Source organism: Scyliorhinus canicula, chromosome 3, assembly GCF_902713615.1.
Source record: "Scyliorhinus canicula chromosome 3, sScyCan1.1, whole genome shotgun sequence".
Lineage (NCBI taxonomy): Eukaryota > Metazoa > Chordata > Chondrichthyes > Carcharhiniformes > Scyliorhinidae > Scyliorhinus > Scyliorhinus canicula.
In genome coordinates, this window is record NC_052148.1 from 167,409,049 (window position 1) to 167,433,471 (window position 24,423).

The 24,423-nt window shown below is 44.7% G+C and overlaps 1 protein-coding gene across 2 annotated transcripts in view; it reads left to right on the forward strand.

Moving 5' to 3' along the window:
• cops4 (COP9 constitutive photomorphogenic homolog subunit 4 (Arabidopsis)) overlaps nt 1-24,423 on the forward strand; it is a 108,692-nt gene that overhangs the window by 39,797 nt on the left and 44,472 nt on the right. The window contains exons 7-8 of one of the 2 annotated variants that reach the window (XM_038791685.1): nt 1,915-2,118; nt 5,384-5,499. In XM_038791685.1, the coding sequence (XP_038647613.1) occupies nt 1,915-2,118; nt 5,384-5,499 (320 nt within the window). The remainder of the gene's footprint in view (nt 1-1,914; nt 2,119-5,383; nt 5,500-24,423) is intronic. The other variant, XM_038791686.1, reaches the window with a different exon arrangement.

A 24,423-nucleotide genomic window follows, 5' to 3' on the forward strand; every position in this document is an offset into this window, starting at 1 on the left:
CAGTTGCCAGCTCAGTAGGCAATTCCATAGAAAGATACTTAAAAGTAATTCAAATCTAAGATATGAATTTGACTGCATTCTGAGCATTGCGAGGAGAGTAATTAACTAACGTTAGTAACAATATTTAGAACATTTTAGAGATGTTGCATTTCACGTCATGCCGTCATGACCTTGGGGCGGCACGGTGGCACAGTGGTTAGCACTGCTGCCTCACAGCTCCAGGGACCTGGGTTCAATTCCGGTCTTGGGTAACTGTCTGTGTGGAGTTTGTACTTTCTTCCCGTGTCTGCTTGGGTTTCCTCTGGGTGCTCCGGTTTCCTCCCACAGCCCAAAGATGTGCAGGTCTTTTTTTATTAAGGGGCAATTTAGTGTGGCACACACCTACCCTGCACATCTTTTTAGATTGTGGGGGTGAGACCCACGCAGATATGGGGAAGATGTGCAAACTCCACTCGGATAGTGACCTGGGGCTGGGATTGAACCTGGGTCCTCGGCGGCGTGAGGCAGCTAAAGATGTGCAGGTTAAGTGAATTGGCTGTGGTAAAATTGTCACTTAGTGCTCAAAGGTTATGTGGGGTTACGGGTTTACGGGAGTGGGCCTAAGTAAGGGGCTCTCTCAGAGAACTAGTGCAGGCTCAATGGGCAAATGGCTTCTTTCTGCACTGTAGGGATTCTATGATTCAAATTTAGAAAGACATTCTAGCTTTGTTTTTCAATCTTAAAGGTTGACAAATCACATTGTTGCTATGTATGCATGTTTGAAAATGGCAAACCAATTGTTCATTTCTGGAAGCAGGCTTCTTTTCGTATATAGTTTTTTGAACCATTATTTATTTCAAATGTAAATGGATCAAATGAGATGACTTTCATGTCATGATGCAGTCAAATTTAGTGTGGAAAATATACTAATTTTGTTAATTAAACTTTTGGAATCTGAACTGTTATCAGCCTTTCTAGTTTTGCTATCAATGTTTTAGTACGACAGAATTCTGTTGAGAAAAAATAAAAACTTAAGTGAATTTTAGGCACATCAGAACTGATCCAAAAGGAGCTCTAGTATATATTTTGGGAGCTATATTTGGAACGGTGAATCTTGCATTCACAAATCTTTGTTTGCATTTGAATAAAACATAATAGGACACTTGCTTGCCCAAATACACGTATCTGTTGTGGTCACATTTTGTTTGTGTGAACATCTGTGGTGCAATTCGTAGGACAGAGGGTTCATAAAGTGAGACTAACAGCTAAATCCAGCGCATACGTATAAATAATTTTTCTCAATTTGGATAGCATTCTGGATGTGCCATCATAGAAATGTATTCAAGTAAATTTTTTTGGAATAAATTTAGAATACCCAATTCATTTTTTCCAATTAAGGGACAATATAGTGTGGCCAATCCACCTACCATGCACATCTTTTTGGGTTGTAGGGACAAAACCCACGCAAACCTGGGGAGAATTGTGCACACGCCACATGTGGACAGTGACCCAGAGCCGGGATTGAAGCTGGAACCTCGCCACCATGAGGCTGCAGTGCTATCCACTGTGCCACCGTGCTGCCCGTATTCAAGTAAATTTGGTTGTTTCAATCTGATGGATCTAGACCTTTACTTTTCCACAGTTTGTCATAGGTTTGGCAAACAGGCTTGGTTAAAACCTTCCTACAATTCTAATTCATTTAAAGTTTTATTAGGTGAAATGTCAAGGGTTATTTAAAAGTGGACGTGTCAAAGACGTATTTATCTATTTTAATTGATTCTCTGTTGTGTCTTATTTTAAAGCAGAATACTTTTTTAGGCAAGAGTGGGAAGTCAAATTCTATGTATAGATGTAACATTGCAAACAAATACTGCAGTGCAACAAAGTCAAGTTTTAACATTCACAGCAATCCTGTTGGTTGTATTTTTCCTGCAGGACAGCAGCGTTCCCGTATGCTGGCAACCCTGTTTAAGGATGAACGCTGCCAGCAACTTGCAGCTTATGGCATTTTAGAGAAAATGTATCTGGATAGAATCATTCGAGGGAACCAGCTGCAGGAGTTTGCTGCCATGCTGATGCCTCACCAGAAAGCAACGACTGCTGATGGTAAAGTCTTCACAGTCAGTTTTTGTCCTGAAGGTGTGTGTTTCACACCTTTTTTTGTAGTGTGTAGCAGAATGATTTATGCATGATAAACCTAAAGCATATCTTTGGAACTGTAAACTTTGTTTTTAACACTCTGCCAAGCCAAGGGCACAAATGTGCACGATGTTGCTCAAGTCTAGCCCAAGTGTAAGTGTTGTGTTAAATCCCGATACATTGTTGAATTCAGCACCTAACCATGTGGAGAACTTCAATGCAGTATGTCTGTCTAAAGCCTGACTGCAAAGAATCACACATTGCACTTCATAAGTTTTATTATTGTCCTCCCATCTTGGTAGGGCAACAAAAATTCTTGTTAATGGCTGAATGATAAGAATAAATACAGACTGCTGTATATTTACGGTTTTAATGAAGACCACTGATTTATGGTTTTAAATGAAAATGAATGGATTTGCTGAAATGAAAAGCAGCAAAGGTTTCACAATTCCATGTATTTTTTTTCCTTCGGGAGAATAGTAGGGAAGTAGTCCCGAACTGATTATCAGCCTGCTGAATTGTGTTATGAACACTCCTTCAGTGGCCAACAAGTCCGCATTGGACTTGGACCTGGAACTTCTGGTTCACTTACTGTAATGTAATTCCATAAAACCTTTTTAGTTGATACAAATCAATAGGCCTGATTATATTCATTCATCCTGAGGTTACTAGTTAATTGATTTAAGCCATTGTTGATTGGGCACCTTCAACTCAGCTAGTCCACTTGCTTTTGGTATGTGTAGAGGAGATGTAAAGGAAGAGATATAATATTTTCCTCTGGGTAATGTGACACATTAAAGGAGACCAGTAATTTCCAAATATTAAAAGTGGTGATCTTGCTCAGAATGGCAAAAAAAGCTCCACATACATTTTTTTTATTCATTGAGGGCATTGCAGTACAGATGATTGCATATTCAATTTCCACTATCAGTCGATTTAGTTAATTTCAACCTAGATCACAATGCGGATACCATAATTCACTTGGCTGGGGGAGGAATCGACCATTTTTCATTTCTGATCAGAGTTCAATGCAAAGTTTAAATAAGTGGAGAGAATTTGGGAATCTGAGTTTAGCTGTGATGTCCTGCACAGAATTTGCCACCATTACTAACTGTCCAGGTCTACGTATGCAAGTTAGTCACTGGGTTGATGCATAAAATGACTGGCATTTGCATTGAAACTGTACCTTAGCATGAATCAATGCCTTCAGGTGAGGAAAAGGAAGGGGAAAAATTGGAATTTTTAAAAATTCTAAATCTTTACACAGTATTTGTACAGCAGCTTGTTACTGGTTGAATTAGCATATTAACAATTCAGTCACTGATAGCAAATAATGCTTCCCATCCCTTTAATTGGAAAACACTTTCATAAATGGATGCAATGTAATGGAAAACCATTGATTCATTTATCTCCGGGGGTGAATTGCATTGTTTCAGTTTGTGAGTGTGATTAAATTGTACAATGCTTTGTTGGCAAGTATCCAAGTGAACCAGAAGTTCCAGGTCCAAGTCCAACGCGGACTTGTTGGCCATTGAAGGAGTGTTCATAACATGATTCAGCAGGCCGATAAATCAGTTCGGGACTACTTCCCTACTATTCTCCCGAAGGAAAAAAGTGTGTTTGAAGATTTGCAAAAAAAAGAATCACGTATTCTATTTAGACTTTATGAAATGAAGGATTTTTGTGACTGCATAAATTTTGTTTTAGCCCAGACTATTGTGGTAAGTACTTTGACATGTCAATGTATTCTCATTATGTGTTTGGCTCACAACCTTGGAATCACCGAAGATGAGCGATTGTAGGCAGGTGTAGCTGTCTCTTGAGACTAGATATTTCTGGCCATAATTTCTAATTTATCTTGCCCATTTCATTTTGAATTTGCCAAGTCAGGCACTATCTTTTGTGCTCTTGGTACAGGCACTCTGACTGTCCTACTGTTTAACTGACTAGCACAGAGCTATCCAGCCTTTTACATTTGGAAGCTTTTTGCATTTGGAAGCTGGGTAGATACATGCCAAGGATTCTTAGGTCACACTCCTTTTTAAATTCATGCTCACATAATTTGCATGTTTTTTCAAGCTGCTGACATCAATACATCTAGAGCCTGATTTTGATTAATTCATCAATGAGTTAACGGGGCTAAAAACAGCCCTCTTACAACCTCCATCCCATTAAGTTCAAACTGAACTACCCAGTTTATAATCATTATATTTACAAGTAGAACTAGGCATGAATTCCCAGATCCCAGACACTGTATTCAGCCTGAGGGCTATTTATTCAGCATCTGCGTAGCCCACTACCTCAGAAACGCCTAATATTGTTTTCATGTTTGCAGTGGCCTGCCAATACAGACTTTGTCAAATGCTATGTGGCACAAAATTTTGGATCACCTGTGTAATGCTCGTGTTTTTAAAATGTTATGGAGCTAATTTAGATTTGAAGAAATAAACTTAGATTTTATTTTTCCAATATCAGTTGAACGAGTAATAGAGTTGAAATGGTATAGAGGAAAGTACTTGCCATATCCACAGCCAAATAAATCAAGCAAGTTAAAGGCAAAATTAAATACTGCAAATAGTCTCTATTCCACACATGCCACAAATTATAGTTTCTTCAATAAATTTTGAATTTGCATATTTTCCTCCTTTTAGAAAGAGAAAATTAACTTGCAATTTATTTAAATTCGTCGCTCTAGGTTTTCTTTAAAGGAGCTGTTAATTTACCATTTGCTTCATCCTCATTAGGATGCTACTGTTGAAACTGAGGTTTGCCAATTAGGAGATTTATTAAGTCGCCATAAATTGACAAAGATGTGCTTAAGCTCATGATTCTCCATATTTAAGCTACTTCTTTAATAAGATTTGTCATAGAATGTGTAGAGCAAATCAGATGCTCACCTAAAAGGAAAAGTAAAAATCCTGGACTTTTATTCCCAGTAGTTAAATATACACCAGCTTTGTGAGATAATGAAGAGCTGCTTGCAGATATATAAGCATAGTATGGTGTGGGTTTCTTCCCTGATGATTCCTCCCAATAGTAAAGCTGAGAGTTTGCAAACTGCCACCATACTGCAATTACTGCACTGTCTCTAAGTTGAATGTTTATTGCAATATAATTCCCCTTTCTGGTGACTTAAAATTTTAAAGACTTTCGGCCAGCAACTGGCAACCCTCGAGTTTCTTTTTAATCGAAGTTTAAATCATTAAAAAAATTCATGTGACATTGTATCTATTGTAATGATGTGATGTTTCCTCCCTAATACCAGGTTCCAGTATACTGGACAGAGCAGTCATTGAGCACAACCTGCTTTCTGCCAGTAAACTGTACAATAATATTACATTTGAAGAGCTTGGAGCTTTGCTAGAAATACCGCCAGCCAAGGTAAGCTCTCAAAGTACTGAAATTATTTTCTTATGTTTAACCTTGAAGGAAAATCCCAGACAGCCAGACACCAAACCAACAGACAGTACGAACCTTCAGTGTTTATGTTCTGGCATTAATTCACTTAATTTATACAAGAGAAACAGCTTCTAAAGTGAGTATTTCCTACTTGCTGAGAGCACTACTTTGGATAGATTATTTGAACTTGTTTTTCATGTTTTTTCCAAATAGGCAATGAAAAGATGCTGGGAACTAGATACTGCAACAACATTGATAAAATAATTGTAAATTCTGGCAGCTCGGTATTTTCTTTCAGATTGGAGGTTACGGGAGACCAATATAGCAGTGGATTAGGACGCTGTCTCTTCACCTCCCTGCATTCTCATCTATCCTAGATTAATGAACAAGAGTGCACTTATAACTGTGGAACTTTGTATTATTAGCCAATCCTAATGTGAATCTGGCCTGAATTTACAACACTTCACCATTGAAGTAGGAGACACTTTCCTACGGTTTGGATTGATCTTGACCTCATTGTGAAGTCATTATAGTAGAGACTGACTATATTCCCATTATACTGGACTGATCAATTTGGTATCTTTATCAAGTGTTAGTTGGAACTCAAGTGCAGCATAATTAGTTATCTGGTATCTTTAGAGAAGTACTGTCTGGACCCAAGTACTCCTTAACGAGAGAAGGATAATTTTGACAATAATTACTCAGTCACCATTTCTTTAGAAAATATCAGCAATATAGAATCAATAATGGCATTTTGCAAAGCAAAAGAAAAATCACTGACCACTTTGCTTTCCTTTACTGAACTACTTCTTTCACATTAAGAAGGAATCCTATTTAGATATTGCATTTATTAACTCCGCTGTTATTTGAAAGTGCTCAACAAAATACAAGTTGCTTCCAAGCAATGCAAAATTATTGGCAACTTGAAAGGAATACAAGACCTGCTTTTGGTGAAACCTAAGCAAGTAACCCCGAAGATGCTCTGATGAATCCCCTTGGGAACTTCAGAAGTAAGGTTTGCATGGCAATTTTGCAGAAGTACTAACTTCAACTGGTCAATTGCCCTGTCCTGGGAACCATCTGAAAATGTAATTTTAAATTGAAAATTTCAGATGGTTTCAACAGGGATATGACAATATTTACCCAGTAAAGGTTTGGCTGACAGGGACCTCCCCCCCCCCCCCCCCGGCCGTCTCGCCTCCAACTCCTACCCCTGAGGCGCAACCCGGCCTCCGACCCCCCCCCCCCCCCCCCCCCCCGGTGAAGGGGGCTTAGTCTTCTTCTCTTTGACTGTCCTGCAGTTCGATGGTCGGCCCCAGGAACATGCTGCATTGCCTGGATCTTTCTTGCCTGGCCTGAGTCTGATGACCTAGATATTAAGCCAAATCAATCTGGTGTTACTTTAAATCAACAATCTATTGAGACGGTATTGCACCCATCCAAGTTGATCAAAATGACATCACAAAAACATGTTATATGTGCAGAAGAGAAAACAATTGCAAAGCTTGGTTGGTCAGTTGAACTGGTTTTGGACTCAGACTAGCCCAGATGGTCGTTTTCTTGTTAGCACCAAGTACTATGATAAAACATCCTTAAAGTATAGAATATTTTTGGGGCAAATAAAATCTTGCAATACAGACTTATGGAAATGTGTTGTGGAGTGGTATTGAGGACATCCTTCTTCACAATCATCTCATGCAACACGACCTTTGCTTCAACAGGAAGCTTTGTGCTTCCCACCGGCACAGCAACTTGAATTATTTTTCTTTTCATTTAACTCCATTTCTTACTTAATCACTTGACGTTAATATTGACAACGATGACCAATAGGTTAAGATAAATTCTGTGTCTTTCTAAAGGCTTTCAGAATCTTTAGACAAGGTAAACGGAATGGAAGGAGATGGGCAGCACAGTAGTTAGCACAGTTGCTTCACAGCTCCAGGGTCCCAGGTTCGATTCCCGGCTTGGGTCACTGTCTGTGTGGAGTCTGCACGTTCTCATCGTGTTTGCATGGGTTTTCTCCCACAGTCCAAAGATGTGCAGGTTAGGTGGATTGGCTATGCTAAATTGCCCTTAGTGTCCAAAAAGGTTAGGTGGGGTTACGGGGATAGGGTGGAAGTGTAGGGATAGGGTGGAGGTATGGGCTCAGGTAGGATGCTCTTTCCAAGGGTCAGTGCAAAACCGATGGGAGAATGGCCTCCTACTGCACTGTAAATTCTGATTCCTATGAAGTAGCACCAGCCCAGTGTAGTCGAGCCAAATGACCTGTTTCTAAAATGCAGAGGTTTTTAAACTCAGGATCGTGACCCATGGTTGGGTCGCGGGCAGGTTTTGGGAGGGTTGCGGCGTTCGGTCATGGCGTTTCCGATCGTGGGAGGAATGCCCAACGGTCGTGACCAGCTTTTTTTTTTTAAATTTAGAATATCCAATTCATTTTTTCCAATTAAGGGGCAATTTAACGTGGCCAATCCACCTAACCTGCACATCTTTGGGTTGTGGGGGTGAAACCCACGCAGACACGGGGAGAATGTGCAAACTCCTTACAGACAGTGACCCAGGGCCGGGATTTGAACCCGGGTCCTCAGCGCCGCAGGCAGCAATGCTAATCACTGTGCCACCGTGCCGCCCCGTGACCAGCTTTTAAAAATGCTTGCCGCAGCGGACTTTTGAGATTATCGGCCATCCCGCACATGCTTGCCAGTTCAAGCAGTGTGCAGGCCCGGAGCCAAACGGGTGGACTGCCTCATCCTGACTCCGCCCGCTGTCCAGGGCCAGTTTTCTTCAGCAAACGACGCGGTCCTCCCACAGGAAGCGGCGGCAGAGAGCAGGTCACGCTGACGTCACGTGTTTTGGGCACGAGAGAGATTCCTCCATTTTGTAGCGGCCATCAGTGCTGGTATGAACTCCTGGGCCTCCATGAAGAACAAGCTGGAAAGAGGAACAAAGCAGCATAAAGATGATTACTTGAGGTATGGGTTATTCATTGTGTCACAACAAGTCAGGATTCAAAGTTCACGTGTGTTATATTCAGGGAAGCACTGGCAAATGAAAATTTAAAACTAAAAACTTCAAAGGCATTTGTAGACAACATGGTGAGTTCGAGGTCAAACCTCTCTTTTTCAACGGAGTGAGATATTAAGTTATTATTAGAAATGGAACAGTGAATAACAAAGCAAGTGAGATCATAAGGACCAAGCAGGCTCACCTGTCACATTAAAGGTAAGTGAAAATGGTGGGTCGCGAAGGTAAGCCAGTGAGAATCACAAAGGTCAGCCCGTGTGGGTCGCAAAGGTCGGCCGTCGTGGGTCGCGAAGGTCAGCCGGTTAAGTTCCGAAGAAAGGCCCGTTGGTGAAAATGGGTCCCGGGCAAAAAAGTTTGAAAAACATTGCTATTATGTTTATTCTATTCTATTCCCTTAATTGGCCCCATTGTTTTAAGTTTCACTTTCAGGGGGCAGCACGGTGGCGCAGTAGTTAGCATTGCTGCCTCACGGAGCCACGGTCCCAAGTTCGACCCCGGCTCTGGATCACTGTCGGTATGGAGTTTGCACATTCTCCCCATGTTTGGGTGGGTTTTGCTCCCACAACCCAAAGATGTGCAGGGTAGGTGGATTAGCCATGCTAAATTGCCCCTTAATTGGAAAAAAAAATGAGTACTCTAAATTTATATATTAAATAAGTTTCACTTGCACAATCTTTTGTTCTTTTGGCCAGTATGCTCCATAAACGTAACCAGATCTGTTTTTGCTAACAATTATTCCCTGAATTCTGTATCAGTGAGCAGGTTGTTGTTGAGCAGATGTCATTCAACAGCATTGTTGATTGTAACTTCCTTCACTTTGCTAAAGATTGAGTTTTGGCTAATGCGGCAGTAATTGTTTGAATTAAACATTCTGCTTTTTGTAGACAGGCTATACATGAACAATTTTTCAGCTGTCCTGGTAAATGCATATATAGTAGGTGTACTGAAACAACTTGGCTCAAGGACAAGGAGTAGCTGGTTCTGAAGCACAAATCTTTGACATAGCCAGGATGCTGACAGGGCCAGTAGACATCGATGTATTTAGTGCACTCGGTGATTTCTGGATATCATGTGGAGTGAATTGGATTGGCTGAAATGGCGGGAACTTCAAGAGTAGACAGAAATAGATCATCCGCTCAGCACTTCTGATGATGATTGTGAATTCTTTAGCCTTGTCTGCAGCCATTTAGAGCTTGCTAACTTTTATGGATGTAAATTGTACACTTTCTAGTTTAATCTGAGTTAACAGCCTAACTGGGAAAATGCATCGAGAACAAAGTCAAAGTTGAATAGGACAGATTTGGATTTTCTACATGTGCATGAGCGAAAACTCCCAATGTTTTTCTGTGTTTTAGGGCTGTTGGACTTTGAAGCGTAAATGGGTTAATGGTGCTCATAAGCTATGCCTTTGAAAATCAAGATTAAACAGAATCAACATGGTTTAATGGAAAGGAAATTGTGTTTTACAAATTTGGTATTTATTGAGGATGTGCCGAGCAGGGTAGATAAAGGGTAACCAGAGGAGGTAGTATATTTTCAAAAGATATTCAATAATGTGCCACATGGAACAAGATAAGGAGCGCGATCCAATGGCCACTCTGCACCGAAAAGCAGCTCACTGCGGCGTAGCTTGGCCATTGAAAGCTGGGCGACCCCACTCCCGGGATCTGCCTGGCTCATAACGCCTCACGAGATTTAACGCAATTTCGCAAGTCATTGTGATGTGAATCCCGCCTATACTGGTGGGATCACTTTATAACAAATCTACATATTGTAGCGAGGCAGTAAGCCTCACTCTAATGTCCAGATTCCTGAGGTACTGAGATTTTGGGATTTAACTCCTTCGCCTCAGAGACCTTGGGCAAGCGCCATTCAGCACCAGTCCCCACAAATGGGAACCAGACGGAACAGCACACGTGGGGATGCCAAAGGGGATCGGAGGCCCCCAGCATGCATGCCCTTTTGGGTAGGGTGGTGACCTGGCACTGCTGGTGCCACCTGGGAACTCTGGCAGTGCCAGCATCACCTGGGTGCCCAGGTGGCATTGGCAGCTGGCATGGGCACTGCCAGGGTATCAAGTTGGCACTGAAACACGATAAGGGGCACAGTAAAAAACAGTACAGCCATGTATCATGTTGTTTTGATCTAGGAGGCTTAAAGTGCCTTTTTTTGTGCCATTGAAATAATTCTTAATTGTGTACCATCACTGCAAACGTTCTTCATTGTATACAGGTTTTAAAGCGATCACTTGTTGGACCAGAATTGCAAGATAATAACTACCACTGGAATTGTTTGAACCAGTCCATTTACATAGTTACTTCTGGAATAACCAATGTTGCCATCCATTGTTCCTTCCTTTTCCTTTTGTTATGATGTTCTTTAGACATGTTATCTACAGATCCTGTCTTCAATGTTCATATATTTGTTAATGATTACCCTTTTTGTTTTCTCATGACTATCTCTAATTGTTAGAGACTGTGCATTAGACATTGAAGTTTTGGCTTAAACACATGAAGAAAATCTAAATCTGTCTTATTCAACTTTGACCCAACATCTTTGTTTCCCATGCATTTCCCCACTTCGGCTGCTAATTCATATAAAACTGGAAAGTGCACAACCTCACATTCTTACTTGACCTAGAGCTGACCTTTAAACTCTATATCCTGCCCATTACTCAGACTACCTCAATAATGCTACCTGCCTTTGCCGTAATTGAGCCAATCTAGTATTGAAATCTCTATCTTTGCTTTTCTTCCTTTCCAAATATTCTGCTTTCAACCATCTAAGCTACTTCCTATACGCACTCAAAATTTCCCAACACTCCATTCTCCACTTCCTGACCCATTCAGCCATCATCCCCATCTCTCCTCCCAAAGTGTTGAATTCAAAATAATTATTTGTGGAACAACAGCAAGGGCTAATGGTGACCTGATTAACATTCTTCCACCAAAGAAGATCAAAAACTAATTAAGGGCCATTCATCTCATTGCGATTTCTGTGCACAGTGGCTGCAACCCATGCCTGTTTAGCAACAGGTTACTGAATTCAAAGAAATCAACTATATGCACAATATTTTGGGATTTTTAAAGAGATCTGATAAGTTATACAAATGAGCTTTTCTGCCTCTTGTCAGTGGGGCTGACTTGTATTTCTCTCTCTCTCTTTGCCCCCCCCCCCCCCCCCCCCCCCCAACCCCCACTCCATGGGCTCCTGCCCCCATTATCTAGTTAAGTAGTTAATTCTCCTGTGCAAACACCTAGGAACAACAACATTTGAAAAGGGAGAACTCCTGGCCTAGAATGAGCAAACCATTAGTCAAACACTTTGTACATGCGGGAACTAACTTATATCAAGGCCTATTAATTGAAACTGTGTTAAGAATGTACAATTATGTTTTCTCCTGATCAGGCCTATGCACACTATATCATAAGATTTCTGAAGGATCTTTCAGACCACTGTCATGCTGTTCTTGAACTGGTTGGCAACAGCAGACAAGCAATTATTTGTTTTCCCCTTGTGATACAGTACTGTGGTACATTGTGTTGATGTATCTAAGCAGCAATGGTGTACAGACCATTGGGGATTGAAACAAAGTGTTATATAATAATTTTTGGGGAATGAATGTTCTTTCTTACAGTTACTGCCCAAGACAATAAGGTTCTTTGGCATTGTGTTTCATAGTTAGTTACATTAAATATAGTATTACTGATAATGACATACATGCCATGATAACTATTGATAGTATAGTTAAGTCATATCTGCAATGCAAGACCAGAAAATTCACCATGCTACCGGCTGAGCTTAAAGATTTAATGGCTGATCGGACCATTTCTGAAGTATCTATTCAAATATCCTTTTTATACTTTTCTTTCGCTAACTATGGGAGAATCCACATAGTTCAAAGTATTACTTAATCCAATTAGCTGGACTAATGTTTTAAAAAGGATAACTCCCATAACTTGACTCACACTCAATTTTCCATATCATTAAAAGGCAGTTTATTTTTCTACTGAATCTGATCAACAAAGATCATCCTTGTTATGTGCCCAGGTACTAACTTGCTACTAGCATGTCTCAGACTTGCAATTCTTTTCATTTAAACAATTCTTCTAACAGAAACTTACTTAACAGATAAATGATCATAAGTATTCACCACTTCCTTACTCTTAATGTGTAAGTGCACTTCGGCTGTGATACAGATCTAAATAGACAAGTTAGCGCTTTGATTATTTGGTATCTACCAAGTTTGTTGACCTCCATCTGGGCTGCAGTGGAAGCTACTGTAACAACAGTTTGCATTTATGTAGCACTTTTAATGCAGTGAAGATGTTCCTTGATGCTTTACAGGAGTGTTATTAGATAATTTGACACCAGGCTATATAATGAAGTAATCAGGTGACCAAAAGCTTAGTCAAAGAATTGGGTTTTAAGGAGCAACTGAAAGGAGGTTGGAGAGACAGGTAGGCTTAACAGAGTGGAGTCCAGAAATTTGAATTTAGATGGCTGAAAGCATGGCCACCATTGGAGAAGCAATGAAAATCAGGGTTGTTCAGGAACCAGAATTGGAGGCAGCACAGACCTTAAAGGATTGTAAAGCTTGAGGGGTTCACCGACAAGCGACAATGGTGACCCCATTCACTTGCTGCTGAATGCAAAATCCAGGTCATAAATGTTCACAGGTAGGATAGGAACGATCTTGCTCATTCATTTCTTGTTCCAGTTTTTTTCCCCCAGTCTACAAAAATCAGCAATTCGAACTGGTGGAATCGCACTGAAGAATTGGTTCTTGGGCACTCAAATGTACAACAAAACCGCACTTCGTGATCCATTGATGAGTGAACGGGAGGTGATGTGAGTTAGGAGGTACCAAAGGCACAGATGAGTTTTTAAGTAGAAGAGGAACTGAGGCAGGGTTAGAGATGGATGATGTTACGGAGGTGGCGTAAGGCAATCTAAGTGATGGAGATGATGTGAGATTAGACACTCAACCCAGGGTTGGTAATGGGAAGAGAAGGGGATTAAGACGCTAAAAGATTTGTTTCCTCGGGGTCGATTTGCAGGATTGAGGGAGCTGGAAGCAAAGTATGGGCTGGAGCAGGGAGAAGGGTTTAGGTATATGCAGGTTCGGGACTTTGCCAGGAAGGAGGTACAGAGTTTCCCGGAGGCTCCGGCCGCCACATTGTTGGAGGAGGTGCTGGCGGTAAGTGGACTGGAGAAGGGGACAGTCAGCGGTATACAGAGCCATGTTGGAAAAGGATAAGGCACCACTGGAGGGGATCAAAGCGAAGTGGGAGGAAGAATTGGGAGAGGCTATAGAGGAGGGGGTCTGGTGTGAGGTGCTCCAGAGAGTGAACGCCTCCACCTCGTGTGCGAGGTTGGGGCTGATACAGCTGAAGGTGGTGTACAGGGCACACCTCACGAGGGCAAGGATGAGCCGATTCTTTGAAGGGGTAGAAGATGTGTGTGAACGTTGCGGGGGGGGCGCTAATCACGTTCATATGTTTTGGTCCTGTACAAAGCTTGGAGAGTACTGGAAGGAGGTGTTTAGGGTAATTTCCAAGGTGGTGCATGTGAAGCTGGACCCGGGTCCCCGGGAGGCCATATTCGGGGTGTTGGATGAGCCAGGGTTGGAAATGGGTGTGAAGGCAAATATCATAGCCTTCGCCTCGTTAATCGCCCGAAGGCGGATCCTGTTGAGATGGAGAGCGACCTCTCCACCCTGTGCCCTGGCGTGACGAGGGGACCTTTTGGAATACTTGACCCTTGAGAAGGTTAAGTTTGAACTGAGGGGAAGCTCGGAGGGGTTCTACAAGTCATGGGCACTATTTATTATGCACTTTCAAGAACTGGATAACATCGAACATTAGTTGGGTGGGTGGGGTGCTGTGTATGTTGAAGATGGCTATGGGTAATCCCTGATTCCTTTTTTTTTGGATCATTTGTTTATGTTAACATGCGGGCTGATGTCTGGGCATGGTGGGAGGATGGGAGCGTTGTTACTGTTATGTGATTTGAGATATTTGTTGTTATTTATTGTTGGTTTTTGAATGTTGTTGTGTGTAAATTCGGGAGAAAAATTGTGAAAAAGGAGGAGAATAAAAATATATTTTTTTTAAAACCCAGGGTTGGTGATTCAGGAACAGAGTTTGGGGTGAAGACAACAACTTTAATCTTCCCAGTATTCAATGGGAGGAAGTTTCTCTTCAGTCAATACTCCACATGGAGAAGCAGCATAACAAAAAAAAAGTCATTGGAGGAGTCAAGAGAGTTGGTGGTGAGATAGAGCTGCAAATCATCAGCATTCATGTGAGATTGGATGTGTTTTTGAATAATGTCACCAAAGTGCAACATGTAAATGAGACCTGGCTGGGACCAAGGACCCAACTAAAGAATAAAATGGATAAAACTATGGCAATTGATTGACCATATCAAATATATTCCTCATTTAGGGATCCTGGAGGTAACTATGAAGGAACAGGAAGATAAACCATTGCAGGGGGTTCTCTATAAAGGTAGGAATGGAACCAGATGAAGACAGTCCACCGGGCTGGACAAAGAATAGAGTAATTGAAGGAGGATAGCATGGTCAACTATTTCAATGGCTGTAGGGAGGGATAGACCAGGATGGCCACAATCACATTAGGATATCATTTGTGATTTTCTTTCTATTCCAGTTTGAATTGGAAGAGTCCTGACTTAGAATTAGAGGAAAGGAGAGCACAGATTTAGGAAGTGACATGTTTGAGTGTTTTGGCAAGAAAAGGAGGTTTGGAGCTGGTTCTGTAGACTGCAAGAAGTGAGGGAGTGAGGCACAGCGAGGTCAAGGATAGGTTTTAAAAAAAAATAATTTTTATTAAATTTTTTGCATGATATCAATAACAAAAAGACAGATTTTTTTTTTTTTACAAAGAACTGAAAGAACAGTTGTCGTGCCCCCCCCCCCCCCCCCCCCCCCCGGGCGCATACACAGCGGAAGAGATTAACTAACACCCATCATTCCCCCAAAACATCTGCCTGTCCCTTCAATAGACAGGACAGAAACCCCCCCCCCCCCGTGTACGCAGAAGAGGAAATGAATTAATGCCCAACATTGGCACAGAACAACAATGCCCGTCCCTTTAGTACAAAACACCCCCCCCCCCCCTGCTGCTGCTGCTGCTGCCGGCCTGTTTCCATCGCTCTGCCAGGAAGTCCAGGAATAGCCGCCACCTCCCGAAAAACCCCTGCACCGATCCCCCAGGGCAAACCCCACCCTCTCCAGCCTGAGAAACCCCGCCATGTCGTCGACCCCGGCCCCCACGCTTGGGGGCCCCTCATCCCCCGACCGAAGAAGAATCCTCCGCCGGGCTACCAGGGACGCAAAGGCCAGAACACCGGCCCCTCTCGCCTCCTGCACTCCCGGCTCCTCCACAACCCCAAATACCGCGAGCACCCAGCCCGGATTGACCCCGGATTCCACCACCCTCGACAACGTCCCCGCCACGCCCCCCCAAAACTCCCCCAATGCTGGACATGCCCAGAACACACGGGCATGACCTGCTGGGCTCCCAGAGCACCCAACACACCTGTCCCCACTCCCAAAGAACTGGCCCATCCTTGTCCCAGACATGCGAGCCCCGCGCAGCACCCCAAACTGTATGAGGCCAAGCCTCGCACAAGAAGAGGAGGAGTTCATCCTCCCCAGGGCGTCCGCCCACGTCCCCTCCTCAATCTCCTCACCTAGCGCCTCCTCCCATTTGTCCTTCAACTCCTCAACCAAGGCCCCGTCCACCCCCCCGCACCACCCGGCACACCCCCGAGAGCACCCCATCCCGGATCCCACGCGGCGGCAGCAGAGGGAACCCCGCCACCCGCCGCCCGACAAACGCCCTCACCTGCATGTACCGAAAGGCGTTCCCCGGGGGGAGCCCGAACCTCCTCTCCAGCTCACCCAGGCTCGCAAACTTCCCCTCTATAAACAGGTCCCCCAACCTCCCGACACCTGCCCTGTGCCAACGCAGGAACCCGCCATCAACTCACCCCCGGAACATACCGGTGGCCCCCCCCGCATTGGGGACCCCACCGAGGCCCCCACCTCCCCCCACCTCCTCCCCCCCCCCCCCCCCCCCCCCAACGCCCACCGGCCCCAAACCTTGAGGGTAGCCACCACCACCGGGCCCGTGGCATACCCCGCCGGAGGGAACGGCAGCGGCGCTGCCACCAGGTCCTCCAGGCTCGCGCCCACACAGGACGCCACCCCATCCCCCTCCACGCCGCCCCCTCCCCCCCCACGCCGCCCCCCCACGCACCATTGCTGCACCGGCAGCCCAACAGCACCCACAGAGGTTGGGCAGCGCCAGCCCCCCCCCGCCCCGCCCCAAGAACACCCTCCCCACCCTCGGGGTCCCACGCGCACACACAAACCCCGCAACGCTCCCGTCAACCCGTCTGAAAAAGGACAAGGATGGGGAGGCACCGAAACAGGAACAGAAATCCCGGAAGCACCGCCATCCCGACTGACCGCACCCCACCCGCCAGAGACAGCGGCAACAAGTCCCACCTCCCAAACTCCTCCTCTACCTGCTCCACCAGCCCCGCAAGGCCAAGCTTATGCAGGGCCCCCCAGCTCCTGGCCACCTGCACCCCCAAGTACCTAAAGCTCCTCTCCGCCCTTTTCAATGGGAGCCTACCAATCCCCCCCTCCTGGTCCCCCGGGTGTACCACAAACAGCTCGCTCTTCTCAAAGTTGAGCTTGTACCCCGAAAAGTCCCCAAATTCCCAGAGAATCCTCATCACCTCCGGCATTCCCCCCACCGGGTCCGCCACATACAACAATAGGTCATCCGCATAGAGCGACACTCGGTGCTCCTCCCCACCCCGCACCAACCCCCTCCAGTTCCTCGACTCCCTCAGCACCATAGCCAGGGTTTCAATTGCCAGCACAAAATGTACGGGGGGCAAGGGACACCCCTGCCTTGTCCTTCGGTGCAACTGAAAATACTCCGACCTCCTCCTATTCGTGGCCACACTCGCCATCGGGGCCTCATATAACAGCCTCACCCAACTGACAAACCCCTCCCCAAACCCGAACCTTTCCAGCACCTCCCACAAGTACCCCCACTCAACCCTATCAAAGGCCTTCTCCGCGTCCAGTGCCACCACTATCTCCGCCTCCCCTTTTACCGCCGGCATCATTATAACATTCAAGAGCCTCCATATGTTAGTGTTCAGCTGCCTCCCTCTCTCAAACCCCGTTTGATCCTCGTGGATAACCTGCGGCACACAGTCCTCTATCCTAGTGGCTAAGATCTTTGCCAACAGTTTGGCGTCCACATTCAAGAGTGAGATCGGCCTGTATGACCCACACTGCTGGGGATCCTTGTCCCGCTTAAGAATCAGGGAGATCAGTGCCTGAGACATCATCGGGGGCAAAGCCCCCCCCCCCCCTCCCTTGCCTCGTTAAAGGTCCAAACCAACAGGGGGCCCAACAGGTCTGCATACATCTTATAAAATTCAACCGGGAACCCATCCGGCCCCGGCGCCTTCCCCGACTGCATGTTCCCTATCCCTTTAACCAGCTCCTCCAGCTCAACTGGTGCCCCCAGCCCCTCCACCTGTCCCTCCTCCACCCTCGGGAATCTCAGCCGATCCAAAAAGCGCCCCATCCCCCCCCCCCCCCCCCACCGGGGGTTCGGACCGATACAGTTTCTCGTAGAAGTCCCTGAAGACCCCATTGATGTCTGCCCCCCTTTGCACCACATTTCCTCCCCGATCCTTAACTCCACCAATCTCCCTAGCCGCATCCCTTTTACGGAGCTGGTGTGCCAGCATCCTGCTCGCCTTCTCCCCATATTCATACACCGCACCCTGTGCCTTCCTCCACTGAACTTCCGCCTTTCTGGTGGTCAACAAGTCAAACTCAGCCTGAAGGCTGCGCCGCTCCCGCAACAATCCCTCCTCCGGGGTCTCCGCATATCTCCTGTCCACCCTCACCATCTCCCCCACCAATCTCTCCCTCTAAGGATAGGTTTTTGAGGAGTGTGCTGCTGATTGCAGATTTTAAGGGGAGATTGATAGTAACAGGCCTTGGTCTCCCTGAAGATTGAAAAATCAGTCATCATTCCCATTTCTGTTCACTTTCCACTGAAGCCCATTGGAAAATGAGCCCCACTGTCAAATAGCTTGTCAAACAGTCTGTGCACAGATCACCAAGTGAGATTTTCTTTTTTTAAAAATTTTTAGTGTACCCAATCATTTTTCCAATTAAGGGGCAATTTAGAGTGGCCAATCCACCTAGCTTGCACGTTTTTGGGTTGTGGGGGCGAAACCCACACAAACACGGGGAGAATGTGCAAACTCCACACGGACAGTGACCCAGAGCCGGGATCGAACCTGGGACCGCAGTGCCGTGAGGCTGCAGTGCTAACCCACTGCGCCACCGTGATGCCCTCCAAGTGAGATTTTGTTGCACATTTGCGTATCTATGAAACCAATTCTTCAGTGTGATTCCACCAGTTTGACTGATTTTTGTAAAATTGGAGGGGAAAATGGAACATCAAATTGATGAGTAAGATCCTTTCTATCCTACCTGTGACCTGGATTTTGCATTCAGCAGCAAATGAATGGGGTCACCACTTGTTACGCCTACAGCTATCCACACACTTTTCATGGGCTTTTGAATGGCAACTTATGGCCGTTGTGTGCCTAAAAATGCAATAGGGCCTTTTGTAGGGACTCTCGGAACGTGGGATATGTTTCCTGGAGTGAAATTATGCACTGGATAAATTCGACCTCGGCCTGTCCTCGGGTGAGACTCATACAGTTCAAGGTAGCGCATAGGATTCACAGGACTGGGGCCCGCATGAGTGGCTTTTTCCCGGAAGTGCATGCAACAGGAGGAGCCCGGCAAACCATGTTCATATGTTTTGGGGGTGCAGAATGTTGGGGGTTTCTGGGCAGCAGTTTCCGTGCCTGTCAGAAATAGTAGGGATGAGGAGGTCGGTGTGCCCTTTGGCAATTTTTTTGTGTCTTGGATCTGATGGTGGGGTGGGATACCAATGTCACGTCCTTCACCTCTCTGATTGCTTGGAGGTCAACAGTGTTGCTGGGCGTCGTGGATTGGCTGGAGGATTTGTATGAATTTTTAACACTGGAGAAGATCAAGTTCACTCTCAGGGGGTCGGAAGAGGGGCTTTATGTAAGATAGAGGCTCTTTCTGTCCTTAATTGAGGATCCATTTGTCGCCAGCAGGTAGGGTGGAAAGGGGTTGGCGTAGTTTAGGGGAGAAAAATTGACAAACTGTTTGAATCATGTTTATATTTGGTTGTGGCATATTATTTATTGTGTTTGGAATAAAATATGGATTTGAGCCATACTACTTTCTTTCCACATTGGAACTACATTTTTAGCCAACAGTGTTTGAAACTACTCCAGTGTTTATGGATATTGAATTGTCATTAATTTACTGCCTTAATTCATCAAGGATTCTAACATGCAATTTATCTGGCCCAGGAGCTTTGTGACTGTTATAGCTCATTGTCTTTTTGCAACATATTGTTCTTTAACCTACACATACCCTGGGTCTTGTAACTACATTTGCTGGGACTGTAAATTTTTTATTTTTTCCCATATTCTTTCCTGTGATGTGACAAGGCCAGCCTTTGTTGTCAATCCCTAATTGCCCTTGAGACAGTGTTGGTGAGGTGCCTTCTCAAATACCTGCAGTACAATTGACATAGCTACACTCATACTGCTGTCAGGAAGGGATATTCGGGTTTTTCACCGAGCGACAGTGAAGGAAAGACAATATATTTTGATATCAGGATGTTGCGTGGCTTAGAGAGGAATTTGCAGTTGGTCATTTTCCCATGCTACTGCTGCTCTTGTTCTTCTAGATGTTAGACGTTATGGTCTCGGAAAGTGCTGCCAAATAAGGCTTGGTGAACACTGCAGTTCATCTTCGAGATGGCAGACACTGCTGTCATTGTGCATCGATGGTGGAGGGATTGAATGTTGAAGGTGGTGGATGGGGTGCCAATCAAGCGGGCTGCTTTGTCCTGTGTGGCATCGAGCCTCATGAGTGTTAATGGAGCTGCACTCATCCAGGCAATTGGAGAGTATTTCATCACACTCCTGACTAGTGCCTTACAAAGGATGGACAAGCTTTAGGGAGCATCTTAATTCAGGGGGAATGCCATTTACGGTAGCAAGGGAAAGATTTAGGTATTTGGGGATTCAGGTAGAGAGAGAATGGACGGGACTCCATAAGTGGAACTAGAAGAAGCTGGTGGAGGAGGCTAGGGAGGATCTTGAGAGGTGGGATACACTGCACTTAACGCAGGCAGGGAGGGTCCAAGTGGTGAAAATAAATATTCTGCCGAGGTTCTTGTTTATCTTTCAAGCTCTCCCGATCTTTATACCAAAGGCCTTTTTTTCGGAAAGTGGACACGATCATTTCTGACTTTGTATGGGCGGGGAAGGTGCCGAGGGTGGGTTAGCGTTGCCGAACTTGCTTCATTATTATTGGGCGGCGAATGTGGACAAGGTGTGGCGGTGGTGGGAAAGAGAAGGGATAGAGTGGGTTAGGATGGAGGAGGAATCTTGTAAGGAGTGTAATTTGAGGGCTATGGTGACAGCAGCATTGCCAATGGCTCCAAGTAGGTATTCAAGGAGCCCGGTGGCGCAGTCCACAGTGACGATATGTAATCAGTTGAGGAGGCATTTTAGGGTGGAAGGGATGTCAGTGCTAATGCTGCTGTGCGAGAATTATGAGTTTGAGCCGGGTGATGGATAGTTTATACAGGAGGTGGAGGGAAGTGGGGCTGGTCAAAGTGAGGGATCTGTATTTGGAAGAAGGGTTTGCCAGTCTGGAGGTGGTAAGGGAGAGGGTAGAGCAGCTATGGGGTAGTGAGTTCAGTTATCTGCAGGTTAGGGACTTTGCGTGAAAGATCTGGAGGGTGTTCCCTAGGTTACACCCTGTTGGAGCAACAGCTGTTCCCAGATGTGGAAGGGGAGGGAGGAATTGGGGATATATACAAGTGGCTGGGAGAGCAGGGAGGCGAACGGGTGGTGAAGATCAAGGAGAAATAGGAAGCGGAATTGGGAGGGGAGATCAATTGGTAAGCATGGAGTGAGGCACTGCGTAGTGTAAACGGGACCTCCTCTTGTGCAAGAATGAGCCTGATACAGTTTAAGGTGGTGCACAGAGTGCATATGACTCGGGCGAGAATGAGTGGGTTCTTTCAGAGGGTAGCAGGTGAGTGTGAGAGGTGTGGGCGGGGGTCAGCGAATCACATGCACATGTTTTGGGGTTGCGAAAAATTGGGAAGATTCTGGGTGTTCACAGTCTTAGCCAGGATAGTGGAGGAGGAGGTGGACCCGGACCCTTTAGTGGCAATATTTGGGGTTTCAGAGAAGCCGGAGCTCATGGAGAGGAGGAAGGCCGATGCCTTGGCCTTCGCCTCTCTGATTGCACGGCGGCGAATTTCGCTGGAGTGGCGGTCGACATTGCCACCGGGGGTAGTGGCTTGGTTGGGTGACCTGTACGACTTCCTGCAATTAGAGAAGATAAGAGTATGAGTTAAGGGGCTCTTCAGGGAGGTTTGAGGAAAGGTGGGGGATGTTTGTGACCGTGTTTGAGGGGCTGTTTGTCTCAGGGGAGGTGGGGGGAGGGGGGGGGGTGAAAAAGAGGAAAATCTGTACATACTGTATAGTTGATTGTTGTGAAGCATGTTTCCCGGGGTATTTGTTCGCTGTAACCTGTTTTGATACATGTTTGTAATAAAATACATTTTTAAAAAAAGCTTTAGGAAGCATAAGAGGTGAATTCCTTGCCTCTCTCCTCCGCTTGTAATGACAGAATTTATATGGCTAATCCAGTTCAATTTCTGGTCGTGGTAACTTCACGATGCTGATGTTGGGATATTCGGTGATGGCAATGTCCTTGAACGACAAGGAGAGATGGTGAGATGCTCTGTTATTGGAGACATTGGCAGGCACTTTTGTGGTGTGAATGTTACTCGCCATTTATCAGCACAAGGCTGAACATTTACCACCTTTTGCTGCACAGGGGCTGGTTTAGCTCACCAGGCTAAATCGCTGGCTTTTAAAGCAGGCCAGCACTACGGTTCGATTCCCGTACCAGCCTCCCCGGACAGGCGCCGGAATGTGGCGACTAGGGGCTTTTCACAGTAACTTCATTGAAGCCTACTCGTGACAATAAGCGATTTTCATTTCATTTCATTTTCATATGGACACAGACAGCTTCAGTATCTGAGGAGTCAAAAATGGCACTGACCACTGTATCTGTTCTCCTTTATAAAATGGAATGTGAAGAATTAATTTAATATAGCCAATCAATTGCATGTTATCCATAATGAATGCAATTGTCCCTTATCTTTCTATTAACATAATAAAACTTAGTGGATTTCAGTACAAGCTTTCCATGAGATCTGTTGAATTAATCAGTTCTTTCTACACAAGTGTACTTTAAATCAGAGGAGTGAGCCAACCATTTTGTTGAAACTATATTGCTACATGTTAATTTACTTAAGGATTGCATTCTCAGATTCATTGTGAGCCCTTTATTCTTTTGCACCTGTTTTGTCAAAAACTCTTTCTCTCTTTTCCACAAAGATGGTGTTAATTTTTCATGTCTATTTGTGATTATTCTTTTCAAATGTGGGTCAGAATGATGCAGTGCTAACTGCAAAAGCAATCCATGAAATACATTTGTGCAATATCCCTCGAGATCTTAATGTGCAAAACGAGTCATAATCACACATCGATTGTCAGGCTCACTTAATTCATCAGAATGACTGTTATGAGGGCTGGAATTATCATATTGGTGTAGCAGGTGATGCTTTTCTGCGTCTGAGGCACATTGGGCAAAATAAATGAATCTTTGCCCTGAAGATAAAAATTGTCGAAGTACTGGAAATCTGAAATAAACCCAGGAAATGCTTGAAATGCACAACAATTGAGGCAATATTGGCAAAAAAGACAGACACGGAAACGTAAGAACTAGAAGCAGGAGTAGGCAATTCAGCCCCTTGAGCCCGCCCCACCATTCAATATGACCATGTCTGATCTCATCTTGATCTAAACTCCACTTTCCTGCCTGCTCCCCATAACCCTTCAACCCATTGCTAATTAAAAATCTATCTATCTCCTCAAATTTACTCAGTATACCGATATCCACCACATTCTGGGGGGAGTGAATTACACAGACCCACGACCCTTTGAGAGAAGTAATTTCTCCTCATCTCTGTTTTAAATCTGCTAACTCTTATCCTGAACTATGACCTCTCATTCCAGATTTCCCCACAAGAGGGAGCATCCGCTCCACGTCTACTTTGTCAATACCTTTTATCATTTTATACTCCTCAATTAGATATCCTCTCATTTTGCTAAACTTGGTAACACTTGTCAGTGAACCGACATTGAATTTAGTTCATACAACCGTTTGTGTATTTATGAAATTAACTATTATGAAACCTTAACTTCAGGATGGGGAAAATAAAGTTTTACGGTTGCAGTTAAGAAAGATATAAAAGCTGTCCAACTATTTATGAAGACCTTCTAGGACAGTATTTTCTTACGGTTCTGGTTTTAAGACCACTTTTAAAATTGGGCATAAATAAGTGCATCTTAGGTCTGACCCGTTGCATTTTCAAATTCCCTCATTTTTGGCTTGCGATAAAATTAATTTTCTGTTCAAGAACTAACAGCAACATTTTAATCGGAGTAGACATTATTGGGTTGTTTTAAGATGAACATTTAGAACCTATTTTGTGCTTTACACAATAGAACAGCAGCTCTTGTCTGAACATGTTTGAATCCTGGGCATGTATTATGGCTGTACTGGAGAAAAAAACAAATGAAATAAATCAATAAAGCTGCAAAAAA